The 14,053-nt window shown below is 39.0% G+C and overlaps 1 protein-coding gene across 1 annotated transcript in view; it reads left to right on the forward strand.

Annotated features, from left to right (window-relative positions):
• The window catches only part of LOC128580659 (protein CC2D2B-like), a 121,539-nt gene that overhangs the window by 102,604 nt on the left and 4,882 nt on the right, over positions 1-14,053 (forward strand). The window contains 5 exon segments of the mRNA XM_053582844.1: positions 2,979-3,065; positions 6,565-6,656; positions 9,227-9,320; positions 12,970-13,033; positions 13,036-14,052. Of these exon segments, the coding sequence (XP_053438819.1) occupies positions 2,979-3,065; positions 6,565-6,656; positions 9,227-9,320; positions 12,970-13,033; positions 13,036-14,052 (1,354 nt within the window).

Here is a 14,053-nt window from a genome sequence, read left to right on the forward strand (position 1 = left end):
ATACAGCCTTTTTAGAAAGAAGTATGGAGAATCTTCAAACTTAAAATAAACCTTCCATTTGATCCCACAATCCCATTACTGGGCATCTACCCAGAAGAAGAAGAATCATTTTATCATGAGGATATTTGCACTAGATTGTTTATCAAAGCTCAATTTACAATTGCTAAAATGTGGAAACAAGCCAAATGCCCATAAATTTATGAATGGATTAATGAACTCTGGTATATGAATGCCATAGAACACTATTCTGCCATAAAAAGGATAAAGACTTTACATCTTTTGTATTAATCTGGATAGAGTTGGAGAGCATTCTCTTTAGTAAAGTATCCTAAGAATGGAAAAGCAAGTATCCAAAGTACACAATTCTAATACGAAGCCAGTAGATGAACTAATACCTGCCCACACAACAGAAAAACTCAAGTTGGGGGGAGTGGCAAGGAGAGTGGGGACAAGGGGAGGAGTGAGGGAGGTTGGTGTGCCCCCACCTAATGGGCACAATGTAAAAGTATACAGCACACCTCCTGGCTGTGGGACACAACTACAACAGGAACCACACCTAACAAAAGTAATCTACTCATTTGTAATCTACTCATTTGTACCCTCATATTACTCTGAAATAAAAAGAAATACAAAGGATAGAGAAACAAGTTAAAAGGCACCATAAGGAAAGAATCAAATAAATTTGAAATGTGGGAAAACTGGCTTGATCGCTTCAAAAAGTCATTATTCTTTTTAAAAGGAGAGAGAATGTTCTACAGTAAAAGAGAATAAAGAGACTTAACCAAATGATCCTTTATTAGATCCTACTTTGGCAGAGGAAAGAACAGTTGTAAAAGAAATTTTTTAGGCAATTATTAAAATTTGGATGTGAATTGAGCAATAGATAATATCAGGGAGTTGTTAATTTCATTAGCTGTCAATATGGCATTATGATTATATAGAAGCTTATCCTTAGTTTTTGGAAATTCATGCTTATGTATTTATTTAGAGATGAAGTATGGTAACATCTATGATTTACTTTAAAACATGTTAATCAAAAAATAAAAACAGAAACAAATAAAACAAACATGGCTTCAATATGAATTATTTAATCAAGGGAGTAGGGATATGGATTTTAATATTTGTACTTTTCTGTATGTTTTAAAATTTGAAAACATTTTTAAACAAAAAATAGTATCCTAAAAACCAGTAGAAACCCACTAAAAAGGTAATTTAACAAAGATATTACTTGTAAGAACAAGAGACATAGAAATATATTTAACAAAAGTGTAAGAACTTAAAAGAGAAGATATGACTTTGAATGATATAAAAAAAAATCTGAATAAATGTTTATTGATAGGAAGAGGCAGCATTATAAGATACCCATTCTCCCCAAATTAATCTGTAATGCTATAATGCAATTCCAAAGCAGTGAAATAAAATAGACTTATTATGCATATGTGAAAACCTTATATTTGACATAGCTGTCATTACAAATCAATTGGAAAGGAATGAATGAGCCATCAGGTGGTTCTAGGATCATTGCAATACATGAGGACAGAAATAAAATTAGATTTAAATATCACAAAAGAAATAAACACCATATATAATGAAGACCACTTGTAAAAAGCAAACATTAAATGGGTATCTTAATCTTGGGTACGAAAGTAGTTCTTAAAACATAAAAAGTATTATAAAAAAGGTTAATAAATTTGATGACATTAAAATTAACCCACAGATTAGAAAAACTTATTTATTAAAATATTAATATCCAAAATATTTTAACTTCTACAAGTTAATACTTTAAAAAGTAAAGAAATATTATATATGTCCTTATGTAAAACTTGTTACTTGTCAGCAGAATTAATTTTGGGATTTCTTGTGGATAATTAGAAGAACAAATAACTTACCTTCAGATGATAGAGTATACATTGTTAATATGGCTGAAGATTCTAAAGCACCTACTTTGTTGTTTTTCTGTAGTATTTACTAATATACATAATAGAAAATTATTTCCAGGCAGCACCTGTGCTCAGTGGGTAGGGTGCTGGCCCCATATACTGAGGGTGGCGGGTTCGAACCCAGCCCCAGCCAAATTGCAACAAAAATAGCCGGACATTGTGGCGGGTGCCTGTAGTCCCAACTACTCAGGAGGCTGAGGCAAGAGATAGCCTAAGCCCAGGAATTGGAGGTTGCTGTGAGCTGTGACATCACAGCACTGTACTGAGGGTGATAAAGTGAGACTCTGTCTCTTAAAAAAAAAAAAAAGTAAAGAAAATTATTTCCATTTGCATTGTGGATGTATACTGAAAATTCATAAATAACAAATGCAAATCTACCTTAAATTATGTAGATGAAGCACTATAACATAATTTTGTACTAACTATACATGTAATGCTAAAGTTATTGATCATACTCAACATGTATTTAGTACTTAGTAGGTGCCAGGTACTTTACAGATATTGTTTCATTTAAGTCTCAGAAATAATACTGTGGTGTTATTATTACTATTATCAAAGAGGAAACTGGAGTCTAGAGGAATTAGTCAACTTTCTCCAAACTGCACAGCTAGTAAATAGCAGGGTTTACTTGAATCCAGGACTATCTGCCTCCAAAGCCCATTCTCTTAAACACTACACTATACTTTTCCCGTTCGCTTTGTTTTTAGTGATTACCAGGCAAACACGTATTTTATACATGAAGAACTTTTTCTCAGTCATCTTCACATTTTCATTATTTTCTTAGTCATACATTTTATTTCTTAATCATTACTCTATTTTAAAAGATGAATGGACCTCAACCTAGAGGCAAACAGAATGTAGCCATAAACTGTTTTTAGCTAATCTCAATGGGAAAATCTGATAGAAATGTTTTCTTCCCTTAATGTCAGAATGTTGCAAATGTACACGAACTGAAATGAATAATAATATTTATTGCAGCGTTTCATATCTGAACTCTATTTCATTTGAGAAGTGAAACTAACTTAATTCTGTGTTTAGGAGCATAAAAGTAAGATAGAGAAGGATATTACAGATGTGAATTCTATTACTACACAAAGGATTGATTCTGCCAATTTTCTGGAAAAGGTAATAAAATCAACGCAGTATTATTAACATGTTTGCATTTACTTTTGTGAAAACTGGTTTGCTGGAGACATGCTATTATACTCTTTCCAAAGACTCAGATGATGAATTCACTTAACTCACCACCTCTTTATAATCACTGAAGAGTTTTCTGATCTCTTCAGACTTCCTTCTCAGAGTTCACTTACTTCATTGACAGTGAATTCTCAATGGTTGGAGGGTGCTTATGCATATGTTTCTGTTTAAACAGGAATTATTTTGACATCTCATCTCTTTTTTGACCCTAAAAGTTCACCTTGAGATGTTTCCTTCCTATATTTCCTATACACCTTCAGTATATTTCCAGAATGCCTACTTTTTAGTAGTATCGTGGAATGCCACAGACCAAAGCAATTCGGGACATAAAGGGATGAAGCAGCTACTAGAAGTAGACAAAAAGAATTCAAGAAATAGATATGGTTTGATACCAACTCAAATAATAAAGATTTACAGAACACTCTGGCAAAGCCTTAGCCAGGTTTGGGGTAGAATCTCTCATTGAATTTTATTCTTGATTTCTTTTATGGTCCCCTCATCACTCTGTTTCTAGACTTAGAAGCTTAGTCAGGAACTGAATGTGCTCAACACAGTGTCCTATACTTAGAAAATGCTGATAAATGATTAAGAAATTAATGAAATAAGGGATAAGGGCTGAGGTGGTTTCTAAAACTGCAAAAGTAGACTCTCACCCAAGTGATGCCCAGCATCACTGGTGTTGGACAGCACCAGAGCAACAGTGTAGGGTAATTTGAAAAGCAACAAGGACAGCCATGGAGAGCTAAGACAAACATTCCAGATCCTCTGTGGGGACAAATGGGACGCAACCATGCGTAACTAGAAGAGTCCCAGCAGGTGTGTGAACACCTGTTCTTACTCCCCTGTGTGTCCTTGGCAAGTAACCTAATCCCTGAGTCCCACTTTCTTGTATAAAAACAGACAATAATGTTTGCTTTACTTCTGATGTGAGAAGCAATTGGGCTATAATAAAAACCTCAAGTGCTATTCCAGTCCATGTCCTTACTATGCGATGGTAATAGAATACATACCACTGTAGCTATCCTAGGCATGGGAGAGCCCCCCTTTATCACTGGCAGGTGTTTTTCTCACTCAACCCTGTCCCTAATACCCCTTGTTTATTAGTTCCATATTTTTTAAAAATTGGGATATGCTTTAATAATGAGTTTGTTATCTTGGAAAATAAAGAAGTATTCTTGCTCACAAGGAAAGAGAACACATACCCTTCTTATCCTATCTCTTCTTTTTTATGTCAAGGGAACCCCTGGAGGAAGAGTGGCAGAGGATAAGTAAGGGAGTAAGAGAGCAAGTGTCTGATTTCCTATATGCTTGAACTTCATACAGGAATCCTAGGAAGGGGTTTTAATAAAATTTAGTGGTTCTATTTCAACTCCTTGTGGGACTTCTATGCTTTCTGGTGATAGTTTAAAACTTAAGTTTGGTACTTTCATGGGATCATTACTATAACTACAGATTCTGGAAAGGTTTGATCCTGGAGGCCTAGTAGGGCCATAAGGTACTTAAATACTTTCACAGGAGGAACGCATGGAACTGTGAGTGGCGTGCATTAACTTTCTGTTGTATTATTGGGGTCAGTGGTGACTGAGGCCAGAGTTACAGCAGTAAAGAATGGAGCCCCAGCAGTCTAAATGCTAAAATGTTTGCATTTAAAAGGGCAGTGCGTGTCTTCGGTCTGTCCATTTTGTAAATTTATTCAACAAATATTTATCGAACACTTGCTATCATCTCTGACCTGCTGGAATATGTAGAATATATAAGATAATAAACAGCACATTATTAGTGTGTTAGAGAGTGAAACATGCTATGAAAAACATAGGAAGAGAGGACAGGAGTTCAAGGGGTAAAGTTGAGGTGGGGAGAAGGGTGCAATTTTAAATAAGGTGGTCAAAGAAGCCTTATGAAAAGGTAATACTTTCGGTGAATGAAGCAAAGGAACTGAGGGTACCAGCCATGGAGTACCATCTTTCTGGGAAAGAATAATCTAGGCTGACAGAGCTCATACATGAAAACTATAAAGTAGAGCAGCAATTTCCAACTTTTTAGCACTAGGAACTGGTTTTGTGAAAGACAGTTTTTCCACACGTAGGGGTAGGGATGGGGATAGGGAAGTAGGCAGAGCTCAGGTGGTGATGCGGGTGATGGGGAGCAGCTGTAAATACAGATGAAGCTGCTCTGCTGGATTGCCAGCTGCTCACCTCCTGCTATGCAGCCTGGCACCTAAGTTTCATGGAAGACAATTTTTCCATGAGGGTTGGAGAGAGATGGAACTCTGTGGTTCAGCTTCTGAGGGGCCCCTACCTGGGGTTGGGGACCAAAGATGTAGAGCCTACCTGGACTGTAGGAGGAAGAGCAAGGAGCCCAGTCTGCTCGGTGCCAAGGGAGAGAGGAGAGAGAGAGTGGGCAGTGATAGGAACACACGGGCTGGTTCACCTTCAAGGGAAACAGTTTATTGCCCATCTGACAGGATCATTTTTAGGAGTTATGTTTTTCCCATTCTTCTCCCATCACTTCATTTTCCAGAACAATTTGTGGCAGACAGAAAGCAGAAAGTTGCCTCTAGTCATGCCTTTTCCTGGTTTCATGTCTGAACACCTCAACCTATAAGGAAAGGGAGAGTTGGAGGAGAAAGGGGTTTCCTCAGATTAAAATGAGATATTCAGAGTTCTCCATGTTACCAAGGCCTAGGGCTACTGCAAGTAGGAAGGGTTTAGGAAGATGCCTCTTTCAAGCACTGACTTTCTTGCTAGGCTGATAAAATGAGGGTTAAAGTAAAGGAGCTAAGGAGCCAGCCACATACACCTGAGCTGGCAGGTTGTAATCCAGCCCAGGCCTACCAAACAACGACAGCTGCAACAAAAAATAACCAGGCGTTGTGGTGTGTGCCTATAGTCCCAGCTACTTGGGACCCTGAGGCAGGAGAATCGTTTAAGCCCATGAGTTGGAAGTTGCCGTGAGCCACGGCACTCTACCCAGGGCAACAGCTTGAGGCTCTCTCTCAAAAAAAAAAAAAAGTGATCATATTTCTTTCAGTTTGTAGATCGAGATTCATGTCCTTTACTAGTGCCTATTGTAGTACTGGATTTATAGGGCAGTTACCTCCTTTGGTGAAAAATGGTTTTGGCCTTACGTACTGTGAGTTAGATGGAAAAAACATACAGGAGAAAAGGGTTTAAGATAAGATGAAATGAATAGAGAAGGACAAAAAAGTCGACAAAAAGGAACTAATATGGGTGTGACAGTGTAAGAGTTGAGAAATAATGGTAGCAAATGGAACTATATTTTCCTTTTTTAAAAACCCCTTTCCATCCATTGCTTGCAAAAATTAGGAGTAAAATACAGTGAGTGTGGTACCAGTAGCATAGTGAATACTGAACTTTAAATGTTAACAGTGCCATTTCTTAAAATTTTAAAAATGTTATTTTTTTAGATGAGAAGACTGATACGGAAAAGAATTGTCAAAATTAGCAAATTTAACTTGTCAGATATTGTGACAGATTATGAAGAAATTGTTTCTACAAGGTAAGTACTAAAGATTAAGTATGACATATAAAGCTTTAAACTAATATGTTCAAAATTCTCTCAGTTCTTCATTTTTTATTTTAATTAAGTCATATACCAAAAGATGCAGTTTCAGAGAATAAAGTGAAGTATAGTGACTTAAAACATATTTGGTCATTTTAAAGGTGAATTTTGGAACATCTACGTTATAGATTTTCCATTGGATAGTATTTTAGGGCAGGTTTTTGCCCTATCCTTGTTGATATTTTTTAGGGCAAGAAAGAAAAAGAAGAGGACAGGTGATCTTAGGGCAAATCTTTGATTGCTTAGGACAAATCCTAAGATTGCTACTGAAATAGGCATTGCTGATAGTACCACACTAAGCCTGTGTTTTCTCCCTTGCAAACTGAGAATCTTCAGATATACAAGTGAGATCCACAGGTAGTAGTTGGGGGGTCTTTGCTGAAATAACTTAATTCTCATACTGTCCATCTGTGAAATGTAAGGGTAAGGCTTCCATGTCTCTGGGAAAACTCCCTGGAGGCCACATGCAGATTCTTGGTATTACCAATAAGGTTTTAACTGGTTTGGGATAGTGAACTCCATGGTGTTTTATTTTCAGTCCTTGGGGAGAACTGGGTGTGACCACAAGATTATAATTCTATGGATTTGTGTTGGCAAAGTTGGCAGCATGTATAACTCACTATGGTTTCAAAGCCGTGCAGAAAATGTGAATACCCAGGCACTTTTAAGAGAATAATCTTGAAAAAATGAATAATCCGTAAGACCATCATATTTCATGGATTTACCTCTCCCTTGCTTGTCTGTCTCTGGACCATGTACCTAAAGGGCCTGGAGCAATCACATTCTCTCTCAACACAAGGGAACATAGCATCAGTTCCTTTCTATACTCAGAAAAGCAATCCTTCCTTGGATTTAAGACAACAATCTCACCTCTTCATAATAAAAAGAAAATGGTTCAGAATAATGGCCTTATTTCTATTTAATCAAGAATTCAGTATCTTTAAAAACTACTATTCTACGTATATAGAGCTGATCATATTTGTTACCATTTATTTAGCCAGTTGGCAGATGCAGTTTGTAAGTTTATTAAACCACGAAGAAAATTAAAGCCACAGAGGAAAGAAAGGAAAAAAGTCACAGCACAAACTATCTCTGATGGAGATATTAAGATTCTTGTCAGAATAGTAAGAGCTTATAATATTCCTACGAGGAAAGCAATAGTTAATAGGTAAGATAATATGCCCCAATTTTTAGAATTGCAAAATATCTGCCTAAATGTGATAAATTCCATGCTGTCCTATTTGTAAAACTTTGCACTTGATTAATACTTCATGTGCATAAAATAAATGAAAACTGAATTCTTCATTTGGATAGGCAAACATACTACTGATAACACACGTTAAGTTTTCTCAAGTTTAAGATTCCCAGAGTAACTTAAACTTGCATATTTGGGGGGGGGTTGCCCATTCTCACTTTTTCATGCTATATCAAATAAATACCTTTTGTCTATATTCCCTGTTGTGAAAATTTTGAAGCTTGTGCTGTCAACTACCTATTCCATGCCACTGACTTTCTCAGTATTGGAAGCATGAAGTTGGAGAAAGTAGGTGGGATACTAATTTTGCTTTAAGAAACATCCCAGGAAAGTGGAGGAAGCAAATGTGGAATGGTTTATGAAATAAGAATTGCCATAGTTACATCCTGCTCTGCTTTCCACCTGTTATTTAAGGTGACTTTTACAAAAGGAAGATTTCGCCCATCCTTTCCGTATGCACTCAGTGGGTTTTATTTGTGTTTCTTGGACAGAAGATATGTGGGGCCAATAATGGGTAACACAAATAGATGGTCAAATTAAGGTTTATTCATGAACACTCATGTTTATTTGGTGTATCCAGGATATTTAGTATCTCATATATTCAATGTCATGATTATATATTATGAATATTTAATGCCCAAAGGCCTGAAGAAGTTTAGATATCCTTCTCTGTGTTTGACACACACATGTACTTATTTTAGGCTCACCACAACCATAAATTCCACCTATGAAAAACATCTTGCTTACTGGCTACTAATCTATAATTACAATCTCATAAAAGTTTTGCCTATGTTTTACAAATTATAACCTTATTTGTCTAATGGAATATAATATTTTCAAAACAAATCTATATTTCAAAGGCTTTTGTGCAATAAGGACATATAAAATCACCACCATTTTCTATAATAGTTTTTGTAAAAGAAAGATTATTGTAACACCAAAAAAGTAGGAAGGACACATTCTCAAAGTATTTCCTGCCTTATTTTCTCATTTTGCTGAAAACCAGTGAAAATTTTAGCATAGATTGGATCTAATCCATAGTTCAGCATTTAGGAGGCACTCTTGTCGAGGAGAAATTATCAAATGTTTAGATCTTTCTGCCTGCAATGTGACAATCCAAAGCAAATTGTATAAGATTCAGAATAACTGAATTATACACCTCCATAAGAAAAAGAAAAAAAAACCCACCTCCTTCTACCAAAACTATTATGAAAACTAATTCAGGTATATGTTTCCATATTGTTTCCTGAAGAGTCTTGGATATGCCTACTTCTTTGACATCTGTATCTCGCCTCAGACATAAAGAATCAATCCAATCAGTAGCCTCAGAGGAGATCCTGAATGAGGTAAATATTAAACACTAGAAAGTACAATATTGATGTTTGCTCTGAATTGCAATTGGCTCCTAATTGGTCTCTTTATCTGTTTTCTCTCTTCTTTTCTCTTCTCTTCTATCTCTCCTTCCTTCCTTTCCTACTCCTCCTTCTTCTTCTCATCCTCATCTGGATTTTCCTTTGTTTAGAGGTGCTTTATCCCTCAACTTGCTCATACAGGTGTATTTGTAGCATTTGTTGGATAACAACCCACCCTTTATTGGTGGATGCTTTGATGGAGATCTACACTCTGAGTAGAAGCCTTGGTTATAGATATTACTAACGTGGTGTTTTTCTCAGTTGCTAGTGTTTGTAGCTGTGGTGAGCTATGTGGGAGAGATTCCGTCTCACTTTGATGAGAGAGGAAGGAGGACTTTCTCTAGCCCTATGAGCTCCTTAGCCATGTGAATTGTATTGGCGTGTCCAATTTAATCTCTGATGCTTGTGCATAAGAATCAACCAACCCTATATGATTGTAAAAGGCTGTGCAAATTGACTTCTCTGTCATTGGGTAGTCACTTGCTAAAAGGAACAAGATACAGTGTTGTTTTTGAGACCTGTGGCCGACTCTAGCCTCTCAGGTAGAGCATTCAAATGCTCCACCAGGTGATGGGTGGGGCCCTGGTCCTTCCAGGTGAGTCCTTATTTTCTGCCACCGCAGAGATGGATAGAGGAATGGGGCTAGGTTGGGTGAGCTTGCCCTCAGGCTCTGAAACAGCTGGTTAGGTAACTTTTGACAGTGTTAGGTCTTCTCACAGCTTCTGGGGAAAGCTCCTAAGGAGGGTCTGAAGTGGCCCTACACAATCAGAAAGTCTGCTTGTGAAGAGGGCCCTCTGAGATTCACAACCTGGCTATCTAGCTCTCAAACCTGTCCTGGCCCACTTGTCTGACCTGCTGGCATGAGACTCTGTGAAATGCTGATGGGCAGGAAGCTCCCAAACCAGGCACCCCAGGTCTACTACATTCCCCCAGAGGAAAAAGTGTGGGACCCACACTCCGTGAAAGACTCAGCCCGCAGCACCACCGCTGGAAAAGGATGGCTGCTTACTAAATTGTTGGATGAAACTTCTCTCCCTGCTGGAATGGGTGAGGGGGATGCCCCAGCTCCTAGTCATCCTGGGCACCCACGTGCACACATGCAGCTCTTCTCTCCAGAGGAGCCACCCCAATTCAATAGGGCAGTTTTCTTGCAGGGTTGGGGAAGTGTTGGGCACTCTCTCAACTCACAGTGTCTTGGAACCTCAACATTTTCTCCGATCAGTTCTGTCCACGTTGGCCTCCTCTCCACCTGCGTCCAGCTCCCACACCTCTACCTCGTATCCCGAGAATCCTACTCTAGCCTGAGGGGCCTGGTATTCAGCCCACTTGTCTGACTCACCAGTGTGGGACTCTGCCAAACACAGGTAGACAGGGAGCTCCCAAATCAGGTACCCCAAGTCCACTACAGGCCCCCAAGTAGGAAGGCATGGGAGCCACTCTCCAGGGTAACTTCAGCCTGCTATATGCATCCATTAAGGGGAAGTGGCCATTTGCAAAATTCTCAGCTCAAATTGCACTGCCTGTTGCAAGCGTTGGGGGAGGGGTAGAGTAGAAGTGTTTGCTGAGGGGCAGGAGCACATGTAAGGGAGAAAGCCACCCCCTCCCCCACTTACCCTTTCACTGGGCTCTGAGCCTCTCTAGGTTTGATTAGCATCTATTTCTTTTATCGTCTTCCTTCTCTGCTTTGCAATTTTTCTTTTTAGGATCCCTGGCAGGCTCTGACACTTGTATCTATGATCTACACCTGACCTGCAACTCTTCTCCCATCTCCTTTACATGAAATTCATTCTTCCCACCAGGACAATCGAACAAATGATGTCTCTAGTTGACCATATTGCTCCTCTGCCCAATAGATGTTTATTAAATGAGTGATGAAAGAAGATGGCTGTTTGAAAAACTAGGCCATAGAGTTGTCAAGTTATTTTCCAGCCTTCTATCTTTATCAATTATATAAAATATTACAAAAGTCTAGTCACTATTTACTATATGTTTCAGGATACAATACACCCTTTTGTAGAAGTTTCTTTCCAGCACACTGTATACCAAACCAATGCTGCAAGTGGATCTCATCCATGCTGGAATGAAGAAATTAAAGTAGATTTTATGTAAGTACACAGGGTCCATTTTTTCACAGCTCCTAAAAAAAGAGTAATAACAAAATTATTTTCTTGAGTCATTTATTGTATACAATGATTGATATAGTCTTTATTTTTTAAGCATTTAAATTATGAAATATTTTATACATGTAAGCTAATACATAATATATGTAAACATAAGTTCTGAAGAAAAATAAAATGAATATCTGCATATCCACCATTCAATTTAAAAAATAGACATACTACCAATGCCTTAAAAGCCCTCTATGCTACTACCTAACTGCATCCACTATTTTTCCTCCTAGAGGTAATAACCATGAATTTATGTTTATCATTTTTCTCTAATTACTCTTTGTCTTCCTTACAATTTTACTTCATAAGCATTTATCCCTATGTATTATCTACTTATGCATGTTTTCAACTTTCTATAAGTGAGTTATATTTATGTATTCTTCCAGAATCTTGTTTCTTTACTTTTAGTTATTTTGAGAACTTCATCCATGTTCATGCTTATAGCTATTTGCTATGATTTGAATATGTCTCCCCAAAATTAAGGTATTAGAAACTTAATCCCCAGTGCAATAGTGTTGAGAGGTGGACACTAATGGAAGGTGTTTAGGTCATGAAGACTCAACTTCATGAGTGGATTCATTATAAAAAGGGATTGTGGAGTGTGTTCACACTCTTCTGCCCTTCTGCTGTGTGAGAACATAGTGTTCCTCCCTAGCTTGCCCTTTGGCAAGAACATGGTAAGAAGGTCCTCACCAGACACCAGATGCTAGCACCTCAATCTTGGACTTCCCAGTTTCCAGAACTATAAGAAATAAATATCTGTTCTTTATAAATTATCCAGTCTCAGGTATTGTGTTACAGAAGCACAAAACAAACTAAGCCACTGTTATTTTTTTACTTTTATATAGTATTCCATTGTATGAAAATGCCACAATTTATTTATGCTTTTTTCTGTTGATGCACATTTGTCTTTTTTCCCAACTTTTTGCCCTTGAAAAAAGTGCTCTGGACATTCTTGTACTTGTCTTCTGGAGCACATGTGCAATACTTTCTATTAAAGATGGTGGCTCTCAAGCATTTTGTATAGTAGAATCACCTAGATAACTTCTTAAAACAGATTGTTGGGTCCTTCTCCCCAGTTTCAGTAGGTTTGAAATAAGGCCTAATAATTCAGTTTCTAGCAAGTTCCCAGGTGGTGCTAATGCTACCAGTTGACAGCAACACTTTGACAAACCATGCTCTAGGTTATATTCTTAGGAGTAGAATTGCAAGGTTGTAGCTAAAGTCAGCTTCAACTTTACTAAATAATGCCAAACTGTTTTTTAAAATGATCATACCAATATATACCCTCAACAGCAGTATATAAAATTTCCTATTGTGCCATACATATTTTCAATAACATTCTGTATTTCTAAAATTATTTATCCCAATATGGTGGATCTAAAATGGTATTCTCGATGCGCTTCTCGTCGCAGAGCAACGTGTACCGGTTGGCAGGTGGTGCCGGCAGGCGTGGGGAGCTGCTAGCCGCCACCCTTAAAGCAAGGTGCTCGGCTTCCGCTACCAAGACCTCCGACAGAAAATCCGGCCAGTGGCCAAATAGCTGCAGTTTAACTACATCCTTGTGGATGCAGAGATCGTCTCCATTGACACCTTCAACAAGTCACCCCCAAAGAGGGGCCTGGTTGTGGGGATCACGTTCATCAAGGATTCAGGGGACAAGGGCAGCCCCTTCCTTAACATCTACTGTGACTATGAGCCTGGCTCTGAGTACAACCTTGACTCCATTGCCCAGAGCTGCCTGAACCTGGAGCTCCAGTTCACTCCTTTCCAGCTATGCCATGCAGAGGTTCAGGTTGGGGATCAACTGGAGACTGTGTTTCTCCTGAGTGGGAATGACCCGGCCATTCATCTCTACAAGGAGAATGAGGGGCTGCATCAATTTGAGGAACAGCCTGTGGAAAACCTCTTCCCAGAGCTCACCAACCTGACCAGTAGTGTCCTCTGGCTTGACGTCCACAACCTTCCTGGCACATCCCAGCGCCTCTCAGCTGTGGGCTGTCAGAATGGCTATGTCCGTGTTGCCCACGTGGACCAGCAGAGTCAAGAAGTTTTGCAGACATGGACGACCCTGCAGGATGGCCCCATCTCCCGAGTGATCATGTTCAGCCTCTCAGCCCCCGAGGAGACGAAGGACAAGCCACAGCAGGAAGAGTACAGTGTGCTCGTGGCCAGCATGTTGGAGCCAGCAGTGGTGTATCGGGACCTGCTGAGCCGGGGTCTTGAGGACCAGCTTCTCCTTCCTGGCAGTGACCAGTTTGACAGCGTTCTCTGTGGCCTGGTCACTAATGTGGATTTGGATAGACAGCCAGAAGTCCTGGTGGCCACCTATGGACAGGAATTGCTCTGTTACAAATTCTGGGGCCCTGAGCTGGGGCTCCCTGACAGCGAGTGTGGTTTCCGCCTGCTGTGGCAATGGAGCTTCTCAAGTCCCCTGCTGGCCATGGCTCATGTGGACTTGACTGGTGATGGGCTGCGGGAGCTCGCGGTGGTCTCCCT

Source organism: Nycticebus coucang, chromosome 3, assembly GCF_027406575.1.
Source record: "Nycticebus coucang isolate mNycCou1 chromosome 3, mNycCou1.pri, whole genome shotgun sequence".
NCBI lineage: Eukaryota > Metazoa > Chordata > Mammalia > Primates > Lorisidae > Nycticebus > Nycticebus coucang.